The sequence below is a fragment of the Scyliorhinus torazame genome, chromosome 2 (assembly GCF_047496885.1).
Source record: "Scyliorhinus torazame isolate Kashiwa2021f chromosome 2, sScyTor2.1, whole genome shotgun sequence".
Classification (NCBI taxonomy): domain Eukaryota; kingdom Metazoa; phylum Chordata; class Chondrichthyes; order Carcharhiniformes; family Scyliorhinidae; genus Scyliorhinus; species Scyliorhinus torazame.
The window spans coordinates 271,711,651-271,724,913 of NC_092708.1; the positions used below are offsets into that span (position 1 = coordinate 271,711,651).

At 46.6% G+C, this 13,263-nt stretch overlaps 1 protein-coding gene across 11 annotated transcripts in view; it reads left to right on the forward strand.

Annotated features, from left to right (window-relative positions):
* The window catches only part of ptgr2 (prostaglandin reductase 2), a 228,136-nt gene extending 216,124 nt beyond the window's left edge, over positions 1-12,012 (forward strand). For 9 of the 11 annotated variants that reach the window (XR_011937520.1, XM_072487491.1, XM_072487512.1 and 6 more), the window contains 2 exons: positions 4,200-4,260; positions 11,661-12,012. Coding sequence is in view for 9 of the 11 variants with exons in the window: in XM_072487491.1 (XP_072343592.1) it covers positions 4,200-4,260; positions 11,661-11,670 (71 nt within the window). In the remaining 2 variants the exon portion in view is untranslated. The remainder of the gene's footprint in view (positions 1-4,199; positions 4,261-11,660) is intronic. The other 2 variants (XM_072487501.1, XM_072487452.1) reach the window with 1 other exon arrangement.
* The last annotated feature ends 1,251 nt before the right edge of the window (positions 12,013-13,263 follow it).

Genomic DNA, 13,263 nt, shown 5'->3' on the forward strand with positions numbered 1-13,263 from the left:
AGTTATTGATCGTGCATCAAAGTACAAATAACAAAGTTGAAAAAAAAAGTACAAAACAGGAACAAGCCCTTCAGCCCTCCAAGCCTACGCCAACCATGCTGCCCATCTAACCTAAAATCTTCTACACTTCTGGGGCCCTTATCCCTCTATTCCCATCCTATTCATGTATTTATCAAGACGCCTCTTAAAAATCACTATCGTCCCTGCTTCCACCACCTCCTCCAGCAGCGAGTTCCAGGCACCCACTACCCCCTGTGTAAAAAACTTCCCTCACACTTTTCCTCTAAACTTTCCGCCTCAAACCTTAAACCTATGTCCCCTAGTAATTCACTCTTCCATCCTGGGGAAAAGCTTCTGACTATCCACTCAGTTCATGCCCCTCATAATTTTGTAGACTTCTATCATGTCGCCCTCAACCTCTGTCGTTCCAGTGAGAACAAACCGAGTTTATGCAACCTCTCCTCATAGCTAATACCTTCCATACTAGGAACCATCCTGGTAAATCTCTTCTGCACCCTCTCTAAAGCCTCCACATCCTTCTGGTAGTGTGGCAATCAGAATTGAACACTATACTCCAAGTGTGGCCTAACTAAGGTTCTATACAGCTGCAGAATGACTTGCCAATTTTTATACTCAATGCCCCGGCCGATGAAGGTAAGCATGCTGTATGCCTTCTTGACTACCTTCTCCACCTGCATTATTCGGGTACACTGAGGGAGAATTCAGAATGTCCAATTCACCTAACAGCACGTCTTTCTGGACTTGTCGAAGGAAACCAGAGTTCCCGGAGGAAACGCGCACAAACACAGGGAGAATGTGCAGACTCCGCACAGACAGTGACCCAAGCCGGGAATCGAACCCGGGTCCCTGGCGCTGTGAAACAACAGGGCTAACCACTATGCTACCGTTTTGCCCTATATACACCCAGTCTTTCTCTTTCATGAATACTGATGCAAAGTACGAATTTAGTACCTCGTCCATTTCCTCTGGCTCCACACATAAATTCCCTCCCCTGTTCTTGAGTGGGCCCACCCTTTCCCTTGTACCCTCTTGCTCTTTATATGTGTATAAAAAGCCTTGGAATTTTCCTTAATCCTGTTTGCCAATGACTTTTCATGACCCCTTTTAGCCCGCTGACTCCTTGGTTATGTTCCTTCCTACCTTCCTTATATTCCTCACGGGCTTCTTCTGTTCCCATCCTTCTAGCACTTACAAATGCTTCCTTTTTCTTTTGGGCTAGGCTCACAATATCCTTTGTTATCCAAGGTTCCCGAAACTTGCCGTATTTATCCATCGTCCTCACAGGAACATGCCAGTCCTGAATTCCTATCAACTGACATTCGAAAGCCTCCCACATGCCAGATGTTGATTTGCCCTCAAACATCCGCCCCCAATCTAGATTCTTCAGTTCCCGCCTAATATTGTTATAATTAGCCTTCCCCCAATTTAACACCTTCACCTGAGGTCTACTCTTATCATTATCCAACAGTATCTTAAAACTTACTGAGTTATGGTCACTGTTCCTGAAATGCTCCCCTACTGAAACTTCTACCACTTGGCCAGACTCATTCCCCAATACCAGGTCCAGTATGGCCCCTTCCCTAGCTGGACGATCTACCTTTTGTTTCAAGAAGCACTCTTGATGCTCCTACAAACTCTGCCCCATCCAAGACAAGGTTTTTGTCTACAAAATTATGAGGGGCATAGACAGAGTGGATAGTCAGAGGCTTTTCCCCAGGGTAGAGGGGTCAATTACTAGGGGGCATAGGTTTAAGGTGCGAGGGGCAAGGTTTAGAGTAGATGTACGAGGCAAGTTTTTTTTACACAGAGGGTAGTGGGTGTCTGGAACTCACTACCGGAGGAGGTGGTGGAAGCAGGGACGATAGTGACATTTAAGGGGCATCTTGACAAATACATGAATAGGATGGGAATAGAGGGATACGGATCCAGGAAGTGTAGAAGATTGTAGTTTAGTCGGGCAGCATGGTCGGCACGAGCTTGGAGGGCCGAAGGGCCTGTTCCTGTGCTGTACTTTTCTTTGTCCTTTGTTGTTCAAGCCCCTGGCACTAAGTGAGTGCTAGTCAATATTGGGGAAGTTTAAATCACCCACCACAACAACCCTGTTGCTTTTACACCTTTTCATAATTTGCCTACATATCTGCTCCTCTATTTCCTGCTGGCTCTTGGAAGGCCTGCAGTAAACCCCCAACATTGTGATTGCACCCTTCCTATTCCTGAGCTCTACCCATATTCATGAGCCCTCTGAGGTGTCCTGCAGTACACCTGTCTTGGCAACAACAACATAGGTCCAAGTACTAATCCAAGCTCTAAGTTTATCTGCCTTACCGGTTATACTTCTCGCATTGAAACAAATGCACTTCAGACCACCAGTCCTGCTGTGTTCAGCAGCATCTCTCTGCCTGCTCTTCTTCTCAATCTTACTGGCCCTATTCTCCTTCTGACCTATTCCTCCGTCTCCTCCCCCTACCCCGGCCACACTAGTTTAAAGTAATTTTAAGTAGTTGAATGTTTCCTGTTTGTGGTTAGCTTGTTATCCAGAGTCAAGGTTAAGGGTAGTTACTCAGACATCCAAACTTCCATAGTTATATGGAAGCAATCTTCCATAGGATTGGTTTTGAGATCGCTATTGCTCACCCTTTACATAAACAATTTGGACTCTGAAATCCAAAGTACAATTTCAGAATTTGCAGGTTACAACCAATTGGGGGTTGTTTAGTTAATACAGGAGGAAGACATTAATTAACTGGTAGAATGGATATGGAAATGACAAATTAATATCAATACATAACTGAGGTGGTGTATTTTGGCAGATTCAGGAGGTCACTTATTCCTTGGAGAATAGGAGTTTAAATGGGGTAGAGGAAAAGGGATCTAGGGGTACAGTTATACTAATAACTAAGTAACAATATAGGTTAACACGGCCACTAACAATGGAAACAAAACACTGGGGTTCATAAGAATATACAAAATAGGAGCAGGTGTAGGCCATTGGCCCTTCAGGTCTGCTGCACCATTCAGTAAGATCATGGTTAATCTCCTACCTCAACTCCACTTCCCGCACTATCCCATATTCCTTAATTCCCTCAGTTCTAAAAATGTATCGATTTCAGTCTTGAATATGTCTACCCATGATGTGGAGATGCCAGCGTTGGACTGGGGTGGGCACAGTAAGAAGTCTTACAACACCAGGTTAAAGTCCAACAGATTTGTTTCGAATCACTAGCTTCCGGAGCGCAGGTCCTTCCTCAGGCGATTCACCTGAGGAAGGAGCTGCGCTCCGAAAGCTAGTGATTCGAAACAAATCTGTTGGATTTTAACGTGGTGTTGTAAGACTTCTTATCGAATATGTTTAATAATGAAGCATCACAGTTCGCTGGAGCGAAGAATTCCAAAGACTGACAACCCTCTTAGTGAAGAAATGTCTCCATAAATCAGTGCTAAATGGCCGACCCCTTATTCTATTGAGGTGTTCTAGATTCTGTCCCCCCGCCCCCAACAGCAATGAACTACTTCCACCTGGATCAGAACCCATCCTCCGACCCTCTGATAGCAAATTTGATTTTCTCCAATCTTAGTAATTCTGCCAGGTCCGCTAGCCAGTCTGAGGCCCTAGGTGGCGCCGTCGATCTCCACTCAAGCAGGACTCATCGTCGTGCTACCAGAGAGGCGAAGGCCAAAAAGTCGGCCCCCTTCCCCTCAAGCAGCTCCGGCAAATCCGACACCCCGAAGATCGCCACCTACATCCTGACCCCATAAGAATGTTTTAATGTTTCAATTAGATCACTACCCATTCTTTTACAGTCCAGGAAATGGGACAGCGACTTTCTTACACAGAGTTATGAGGCTGTGAAATGGGCTACTGGTGTTAAATGAGTGCAGAGACTATGTCACCTGTTAGCTCCAGGGCAGCACGGTGATGCAGTGTTTAACATTGCTGCCTCACGGTGCCAAGGACCCGGGTTCGATCCCAGCCCCGGGTAACTGACCGTGTGGAGTTTGCACATTCTCCCCGTGTCTGTGTGGGTCTCACCCCCACCACCCAAAGATGTGCAGCGTAGGTTTATTGGCCACACTAAATTGCCTCTTAATTGGAAACAGAATTTGGGTACTCTAAATTTATTTTTAAAAACTCATGTTCTGTTCTGTTTCCTTCGTTTGGCTTTGTAACTGGTAATCAGCAGGGAGAGATCCAGAGTGCATTCCGGGAAGCGGGAGAAAACCAGGGAGCACCCTGGGAAGGTAGGTGATATAAAATCTTACCCCCAGGTTCCAGCGGCCTTCATTTTTGTGAGGGAGAGAGAGCCATGGAGCAGCTTGGGAACAGGTAAGTGATAGATCTTCTGCTTTTCTGCGTGATCCGACTAGGGGGGGGGGGGGGGTGGGGGGGGACTGAAAAGTAACGTCACAGGAAAGCTGTGACCTGATTGGCAGAGAGGGAATCTGCACTAAATTTAGAAATTAAACATTGTTAAACTAATTAAACATAATTAATTAATTACTTAATCATAATTTAGAGGGATATCTAAGCCAGAGATCGGTAGATCTGTATTTAGCATTTACATTTATAGTAGAAATCTAGTGCGAGGAAACATATAGATAAAAGTAACTTTAAAAAAAAATGTTTTAAATTTAATTTACTAATTAATTAACGCAATGTCAATTAGAGGGGTGCAGTGCTCTGACTGTGAGATGTGGCAGGTCCGGGAGGCTTCCAGCGTCCCGGATGGCTACATCTGCAGAAAGTGCACCCAACTGGAGCTCCTCACAAACCGCATGGTTCGGTTGGAGCAGCAATTGGATGCACTTAGGAGCATGCAGGTGACGGAAAGCGTCATAGATAGCAGTTATATAAATGTGGTCACACCCAAGGTACAGGCAGGGAAATGGGTGACCAGCAGAAGGGGCAGGCAGTCAGTGCAGGAATCCCCTGTGGTTGTCCCCCTCTCGAACAGGTATAACCCTTTGGATACTGTCGGGGGGAATAGCCTATCAGGGGAAAACAGCAGCAGCCAGAGCAGTGGCACCACGGCTGGCTCGGATGTTCAGCAGGGGGGGTCAAAGCGCAGAAGAGCAATAGTCATAGGGGACTCTATTGTCAGGGGCACAGATAGGCGCTTCTGTGGACATGAAAGAGACTCCAGGATGGTATGTTGCCTCCCTGGTGCCAGGGTCCAGGATGTTTCAGAACGGATAGTGGGCATCCTGAAGGGGGAGGGCAAACAGGCAGACGTTGTGGTACATATTGGTACTAACAACATAGGCAGGAAGGGGGATGAGGTCCTGCAGCGGGAGTTCAGGGAGCTAAGCAGAAAGTTAAAAGACAGGACTCACTAACTTGATAGAGTTTTTCGAGGAGGTCACTAAGATGATTGATGCAGGTAGGGCAGTGGATGTTGTCTATATGGACTTCAGTAAGGCCTTTGACAAGGTCCCTCATGGTAGACTAGTACAAAAGGTGAAGTCACACGGGATCAGGGGTGAGCTGGCAAGGTGGATACAGAACTGGCTAGGTCATAGAAGGCAGTAGCAATGGAAGGATGCTTTTCTATTTGGAGGGCTGTGACCAGTGGTGTTCCACAGGGATCAGTGCTGGGACCTTTGCTCTTTGTAGTATATATAAATGATTTGGAGGAAAATGTAACTGGTCTGATTAGTAAGTTTGCAGACGACACAAAGGTTGGTGGAATTGCGGATAGCGATGAGGACTGTCAGAGGATACAGCAGGATTTAGATTGTTTGGAGACTTGGGCGGAGAGATGGCAGATGGAGTTTAATCTGGACAAATGTGAGGTAATGCATTTTGGAAGGTCTAATGCAGGTAGGGAATATACAGTGAATGGTAGAACCCTCAAGAGTATTGAAAGTCAAAGAGATCTAGGAGTACAGGTCCACAGGTCATTGAAAGAGGCAACACAGGTGGAGAAGGTAGTCAAGAAGGCATACGGCATGCTTGCCTTCATTGGCCGGGGCATTGAGTATAAGAATTGGCAAGTCATGTTGCAGCTGTATAGAACCTTAATTAGGCCACACTTGGAGTATAGTGTTCAATTCTGGTCGCCACACTACCAGAAGGATGTGGAGGCTTTAGAGAGGGTGCAGAAGAGATTTACCAGAATGTTGCCTGGTATGGAGGGCATTAGCTATGAGGAGCGGTTGAATAAACTCGGTTTGTTCTCACTGGAACGAAGGAGGTTGAGGGGAGACCTGATAGAGGTCTACAAAATTATGAGGGGCATAGACAGAGTGGATAGTCAGAGGCTTTTCCCCAGGGTAGAGGGGTCAATTACTAGGGTGCATAGGTTTAAGGTGAGAGGGGCAAGGTTTAGAGTAGATGTATGAGGCAAGTTTTTTACGCAGAGGGTAGTGGGTGCCTGGAACTCGCTACCGGAGGAGGTGGTGGAAGCAGGGACGATAGTGACATTTAAGGGGCATCTTGACAAATACATGAATAGGATGGGAATAGAGGGATACGGACCCAGGAAGTGTAGAAGATTGTAGTTTAGTCGGGCAGCATGGTTGGCACGGGCTTGAAGGGCCGAAGGGCCTGTTCCTGTGCTGTACATTTCTTTGTTCTTTGTTTGTAGGACCTCAAGGGTTGTAATCTTGGGATTACTCCCTGTGCCACGTGCCAGTGAGGCTAGAAATAGGAAGATAGAGCAGCTAAACACGTGGCTAAACAGCTGGTGTAGGAGGGTGGGTTTCAGTTATCTGGGCCACTGGGAGCTCTTCCGGGGCAGGTGTGACCTGTATAAGAAGGACGGGCTGCATCTAAACTGGAGAGGCATAAATATCCTGGCCGCGAGGTTTGCTAGTGTCACACGGGAGGGTTTAAACTAGTATGGCAGGGGGGTGGGCACCGGAGCAATAGGTCAGAAGGTGAAAAAATTGAAGGTGAACTAGGAAATAGGGCCACTATGGCTCTGAGGAAGAGCAGACAGGGAGATGTTGCTGAAAACAGCGGGACTGGTGGCCTGAAGTGCATATGTCCTATTGCAAGAAGTATAACAGGTAAGGCAGATGAAGTTAGAGCTTGAATTAGTCCTTGGAACTATGATGTTGTTGCCATTACAGAGACCTGGTTGAGGGAAGGACAGGATTGGCAGCTAAACATTCCAGGATTTAGATGTTTAAGGCGGGATAGGAGGAGAGGTAAAAGGGGCGGAGGAGTTGCGCTACTGGTTAGGGAGAATATCACAGCTGTACTACGGGAGGACACCTCAGAGGGCAGCGAGGATATATGGGTAGAGATCAGGAATAAGAAGGGTGCAGTCACAATGTTGGGGGTTTACTCCAGACCTCCCAACAGGCAGCGGGAGATAGAGGGGCAGATAGGTAGACAGATTTCGGAAAGGAGTAAAAGCAACAGGGTTGTTGTGATGGGAGACTTCAACTTCCCCAATATTGACTGGGACTCACTTAGTGCTGGGGGCTTGGATGGGGCAGAGTTTGAAAGGAGCATCCAGGAGGGCTTCTTAAAACAGTATGTTGATTGTCCAACCAGGGAAGGGGCTGTACTGGACCTGGTATTGGGGAATTTGCCCGGCCAGATGGTAGAAGTTTCAGTATGGGAGCATTTCGGGAACAGTGACCACAATTCAGTAAGTTTTAAAGTGCTGGTGGACAAGGATAAGAGTGGTCCTCGGGTGAATGTGCTAAATTGGGGGAAGGCTAATATAACAATATTAGGCGGATACTGAAGAACATAGATTAGAGGTGAATGTTTGAGGGTAAATCAACATCTGACATGTGGGAGGCTTTCAAATGTCAATTGAAAGGAATTCAGGACCGGCATGTTCCTGTGAGGGAGAAGGATAAATATGGCAAATTTCGCAATCCTTGGATGACGAGGGATATTGTAGGCCTCGTCAAAAAGAAAAAGGAGGCATTTGTCAGGGCTAGAAGGATGGGAACAGACAAAACATGTGTGGAATGTAAGGAAAGTAGGAAAGAACTTAAGCAAGGAGTCAGGAGAGCTAGAAGGGGTCACAAAAAGTCATTGGCAAATAGGGTTAAGGAAAATCCCAAGGCTTTTTGCACGTACATAAAAAGAAAGAGGGTAGCCAGGGAAAGGGTTGGCCCACTGAAGGACAGGGGAGGGAATCTATGTGTGGAGCCAGAGGAAATGGGCAAGGTACTAAATGAATACTTTGCATCAGTATTCACCAAAGAGAAGGAATTAGTGGATGTTGAGTGGCGAAGGGTGTGTAGATAGCCTGGGTCACATTGAGATCCAAAAAGACGAGGTGTTGGGCGTCTTGAAAAATATTGAGGTAGATAAGTTCCCAGGGCCTGATGGGATCTACCCCAGAATACTGAAGGAGGCTGAAGAGGAAATTGCTGAGGCCTTGACAGAAATCTTTGGGTCCTCACTATCTTCAGGTGATGTCCCGGAGGACTGGTGAATAGCCAATGTTGTTCCTTCCTTTAAGAAGGGTAGCAATGATAATCCAGGGAACTACAGGCCGGTGAGCCTTACGTCAGTGGTAGGGAAATTACTGGAGAGAATTCTTTGAGACAGGATCCATTCCCATTTGGAAGCAAGGGGTCGTATTCGCGAGAGGCAGCACGGTTTTGTAAAGGGGCGGTCGTGTCTCACTAACTTGATAAGAGTTTTACGAGGAGGTCACAAAGATGATTGTTGCAGGTAGGGCAGTGGATGTTGTCTATATGGACTTCAGTCTATATGACAAGGTCCCTCATGGCAGACTGGTACAAAAGGTGAAGTCACACAGGAGCAGAGGTGAGTTGGCAAGATGGATACAGAACTGGCTAGGTCATAGAAGGCAGAGAGTAGCAATGGAAGGGTGCTTTTCTGATTGGAGGGCTGTGACTAGTGGTGTTCTGCAGGGATCAGTGCTGAGACCTTTGCTGTTCGTAGTATATACAAATGTATTGGAGGAAAATGTAACTGGTCTGATTAGTAAGTTTGCGGACGACACAAAGGTTGGTGGATTTGCGGATAGCGATGAGGACTGTCAGAGGATACAGCAGAATTTAGATTGTTTGGAGACTGGGGCGATGGAGTTTAATTCGGACAAATGTGAGGTGATGCATTTTGGAATGTCTAATACAGGTAGGGAATATACAGTGAATGGTAGAACCCTCAAGAGTATTTCTTGGTGTGCAGGTCCACAGGTCACTGAATGGGGCAACACAGGTGGAGAAGAGAGTCAAGAAGGCATGCGGCATGCTTGCCTTCATTGGCCGGGGCATTGAGTATAAGAAATGGCAAGTCATGTTGCAGCTGTATAGAACCTTAGTTAGGCCACACTTGGAGTATTGTGTTCATTTCTGGTCGCCACACTACCAGAAAGATGTGGAGGCTTTAGAGAGGGTGCAGAATAGATTTACCAGAATGTTGCCTAGTATGGAGGGCATTAGCTATGAGGAGAGGGTGAATAAACTTTGTTTGTTCTCACTGGAACGAAGAAGGTTGAGAGGCGACCTGATAGAGGTCTCCAAAATTATGAGGGGCATAGACAGAGTGGATAGTCAGAGACTTTTTCCCAGGGTAGAGGGGTCAATTACTCGGGGGGCATAGGTTTAAGGTGCGAGGGGCAAGGTTTAGAGGAGATGTCCGAGGCAAGTTTTTTACACAGAGGGTAGTGGGTGCCTGGAACTCGCTACCGGAGGAGGTGGTGGAAGCAGGGACGATAGTGACGTTTAAGGGGCACCTTGACAAATATATGAATAGGATGGGAGTAGAGGGATACGGTCCCAGAAGTGTAGAAGATTTTAGTTTAGACGGGCAGCATGGTCGGCGCAGGCTTGGAGGGCCGAAGGGCCTGTTCCTGTGCTGTACATTTCTTTGTTCTTTGTTTAGTCTTTGTTTGATTCAATAGTTGGCTGAAGGAAAAGGTGAGAAGGGATATCTGAGAGGCAGCCAGAGGCCATTTGGCCTATCGTGCCTATTCCAACTCTTTGAAAGAGCTATCCAAGGGCGGCACGTGGCAGAGTGGTTAGCACGGGGGCTACGGCACTTAGGACCTGGGTTCGATTCCCAGACCTGGGTCACTGTCCGTATGGAGTTTGTACATTCTCCCTGTGTCTGCGTGGGTTTTACCCCCAGAACCCAAAGATGTGCAGGGTAGGTGGATTGGCCACACTAAATTGCCCCTTAATTGGAAAAGAAATAATTGGGTACTCTAAATTTATTTTTAAAAAAGGAAAGAGCTATCCAATTACTCTTATTCGTCTGCCTTTTCCCTCAATTCTGCAGTTTTACTTTCCCTTCCAACTATATATTCAATTCCCTTTTCAAAGTAGTTCCAACAAAGAGCATTCTGGTAACAACACAGTGTAAAAATAATTCTCATCTTCACTCTGGCTCTTTTGCTAATGACAATGGATGCCCGCTGGTTACTGACCCTCCTGCTCGTGGAAGCACTTTCTCTTGATTCACTCTATCAAACCTCTCATCATTTTGAACACTTTTATTAAATTTCGTCTTCCTTCTTGGCTTTTATTGGTAGAGGGATTGAGTTTCGGAGCCATGAGGTCATGTTGCAGCTGTACAAAACTCTGGTGCGGCCGCGTTTGGAGTATTGCGTGCAATTCTGGTCGCCGCATTATAGGAAGGATGTGGAAGCATTGGAGCGGGTGCAGAGGAGATTTACCAGGATGTTGCCCGGTATGGAGGGAAGATCTTATGAGGAAAGGCTGAGGGACTTGAGGCTGTTTTCGTTAGAGAGAAGAAGCTTAAGAGGTGACTTAATTGAGGCATACAAGATGATCAGAGGATTGGATAGGGTGGACAGTGAGAGCCTTTTTCCTCGGATGGTGATGTCTAGCACGAGGGGACATAGCTTTAAATTGAGGGGAGATAAATATAGGACAGATGTCAGAGGTAGGTTCTTTACTCAGAGAGTAGTAAGGGCGTGGAATGCCCTGCCTGCAACAGTTGTGGACTCGCTAATACTAAGGGCATTCAAATGGTCATTGGATAGACATATGGTTGATAAGGGAATAGTGTAGATGGACTTTCGAGTGGTTTCACAGGTTGGCGCAACATCGAGGGCCGAAGGGCCTGTACTGCGCTGTAATGTTCTATGTTCTATGTTCTTCGCTAGAACAACCCCAGTGTTTCCTGTCCCTCCATTGAAATGGAGGGTGGCACAGTGATTAGCACTACTGCCTCACATCGCCAGGGTTCAATTCTGGCCTTGGGTGAGTGTGCGAGTGGAGTTTGCACATTCTCTCCGTGTCTGCGTGAGTTTCCTCCGGGTGCTCCGGTTTCCTCCCACAGTCCAAAGATGTGCAGGTGGGATAGATTGGCCATGATAAACTGCCCCTTAGTGTCCAAAGGCGATGTGGGGTTATTGGGTTACACGGACAGGGCGGGAGAGTGGGCCTAGGTAGGGTGCTCTTTCAGAGGATCGGTGCAGTCTTGATGGGCCAAATGGCCTCCTCCTGCACAGTAGCGATTCTATGAAATCCCTCGCCCCTGGTACCATTTCAAATTACATGGAAATCTGGTGACTTAAGCAATGGCTGTATTGCAAATGCTGCACCAACATGAGATGAAAGCTGTACTGAATCGAAAATATTGTTAGTCTTGTTAGTGATTAGTTAGTGAAAGTAATCTTTGGGGATTGTCCTCCTTTCTTACATCTGTAAATCTCACAATTCGTCTCTTTCAGCTGCTTTTGAGTCCATGATGAAAGGAGGAAATATTGGGAAACAGATCGTCCTCGTCTCAGATGAGTAACAGTAATCAGTCACACTGAGGAACCCGAACAACTGGCTTATTCGAGGGCGCCACCATCTCTTGCTGTTATTACACTGAACCTGACTTCAAAATGAACTGAATGCACTATGGTTTCTCTCACCTTTATCTGTGATTAGATGGCAGAGAGAAAAACTTGACGATGCACTAATAATGGTGTGGTTTTATTTCTATATGCCCTACCCTGCTCTGCCAACCAATTTCCCCGGGTCCTTGTATTCCATCTGTTACTAAAATGCACATCAAAATAAAAGTCTTGTAAAGAATTTAGTATTGGACTGATGTCTGCCAATATTTTGCTCATTTAAAAAGAACATTCAGATTTTCTCTTTCTTTTTGGAAGGTGGAATATTTTCTGGAGCCCCATCAGGCTGAGAGAATCGCCTGGGGGTTTGTTCTTCCCAACTGCTGTTCATCATTACTTGTTGTCTCGTTAACCTCTGGTTCAGTTCATGTAAAGAGAGAAGCCTTGATTCTAGGTTTCTGGGATGTTTATTTAGATTATTATAAATGTTGGTTGTTGCTTCTAACCAAAACATCTGTTTCCAATTTTGATGTCAACCCACTATCCATTTCCCACCATCCATGAACTAGAGCTCATTGAAAACTGTCCTGCTCATATCCTAACTCGCAGCAAGTTACCCCGGTTCCCCTATTAACTTTGTGTTCACTGACTGACATTGGATACCAGTCAAATGTAACGGAGGAAACGGCATTCCAAGTGAGACCTAGATGTACAATTCTCATCCTAATGTTCAAATTCCTTCATGGCCTCACCCTCTCTATCTCTGTTATCTCTTCCAGTCCCACAACCCTGCCAGTATATCTGCACGCCTTGAGTTTCTGCCTTGGAACCATAGAATTCCTTCAGTGCAAAAGAAGGCCATTTGGCCCATCGTGTCTGAATCGATCCTCTGAAAGAGCACCCCACCTAGGCTCACTCCCCACAACCCCACCCGACCTGTACATCCCTGAACACTAAGGGGAAATTTAGAATGGCCAATCCACCTAACCTGCACATCACTGGACTGTGGGAGGAAACCGGAGCACGCGGAGGAAACCCATGCAGATATTGTGTTTTGGAGGGCAGCACAGTGGTTAGCACAGTTGCTTCACAGCTCCAGGGTCCCAGGTTCGATTTCTGGCTTGGGTCACTGTCTATGCGGAGTCTGCACATCCTCCCCGTGTGTGTGTGGGTTTCCTCCGGGTGCTCCGGTTTCCTCCCACAGTCCAAAGATGTGCAGGTTGGGTGGCTTGACTAAGCTAAATTTCCCATAGTGTCCAAAAAAGGTTAGGTGGAGTTATGGGGATAGGGTGGAGGTGTGGGCTTAAGTAAGGTGCTCTTTCCAAGGCCGGTGCAGACTCGATGGGCTGAATGGCCTCCTGCACTGTAAATTATATGATTCTACAGGGAGAATGTACAAACTCCACACAGACAGTCACCCAAGGCTCAAATCGAACCCAGGTCCCTGGCGCTGTGATGCAGCAGTGCTAAGTACTGTGCCACCGTTCCAACC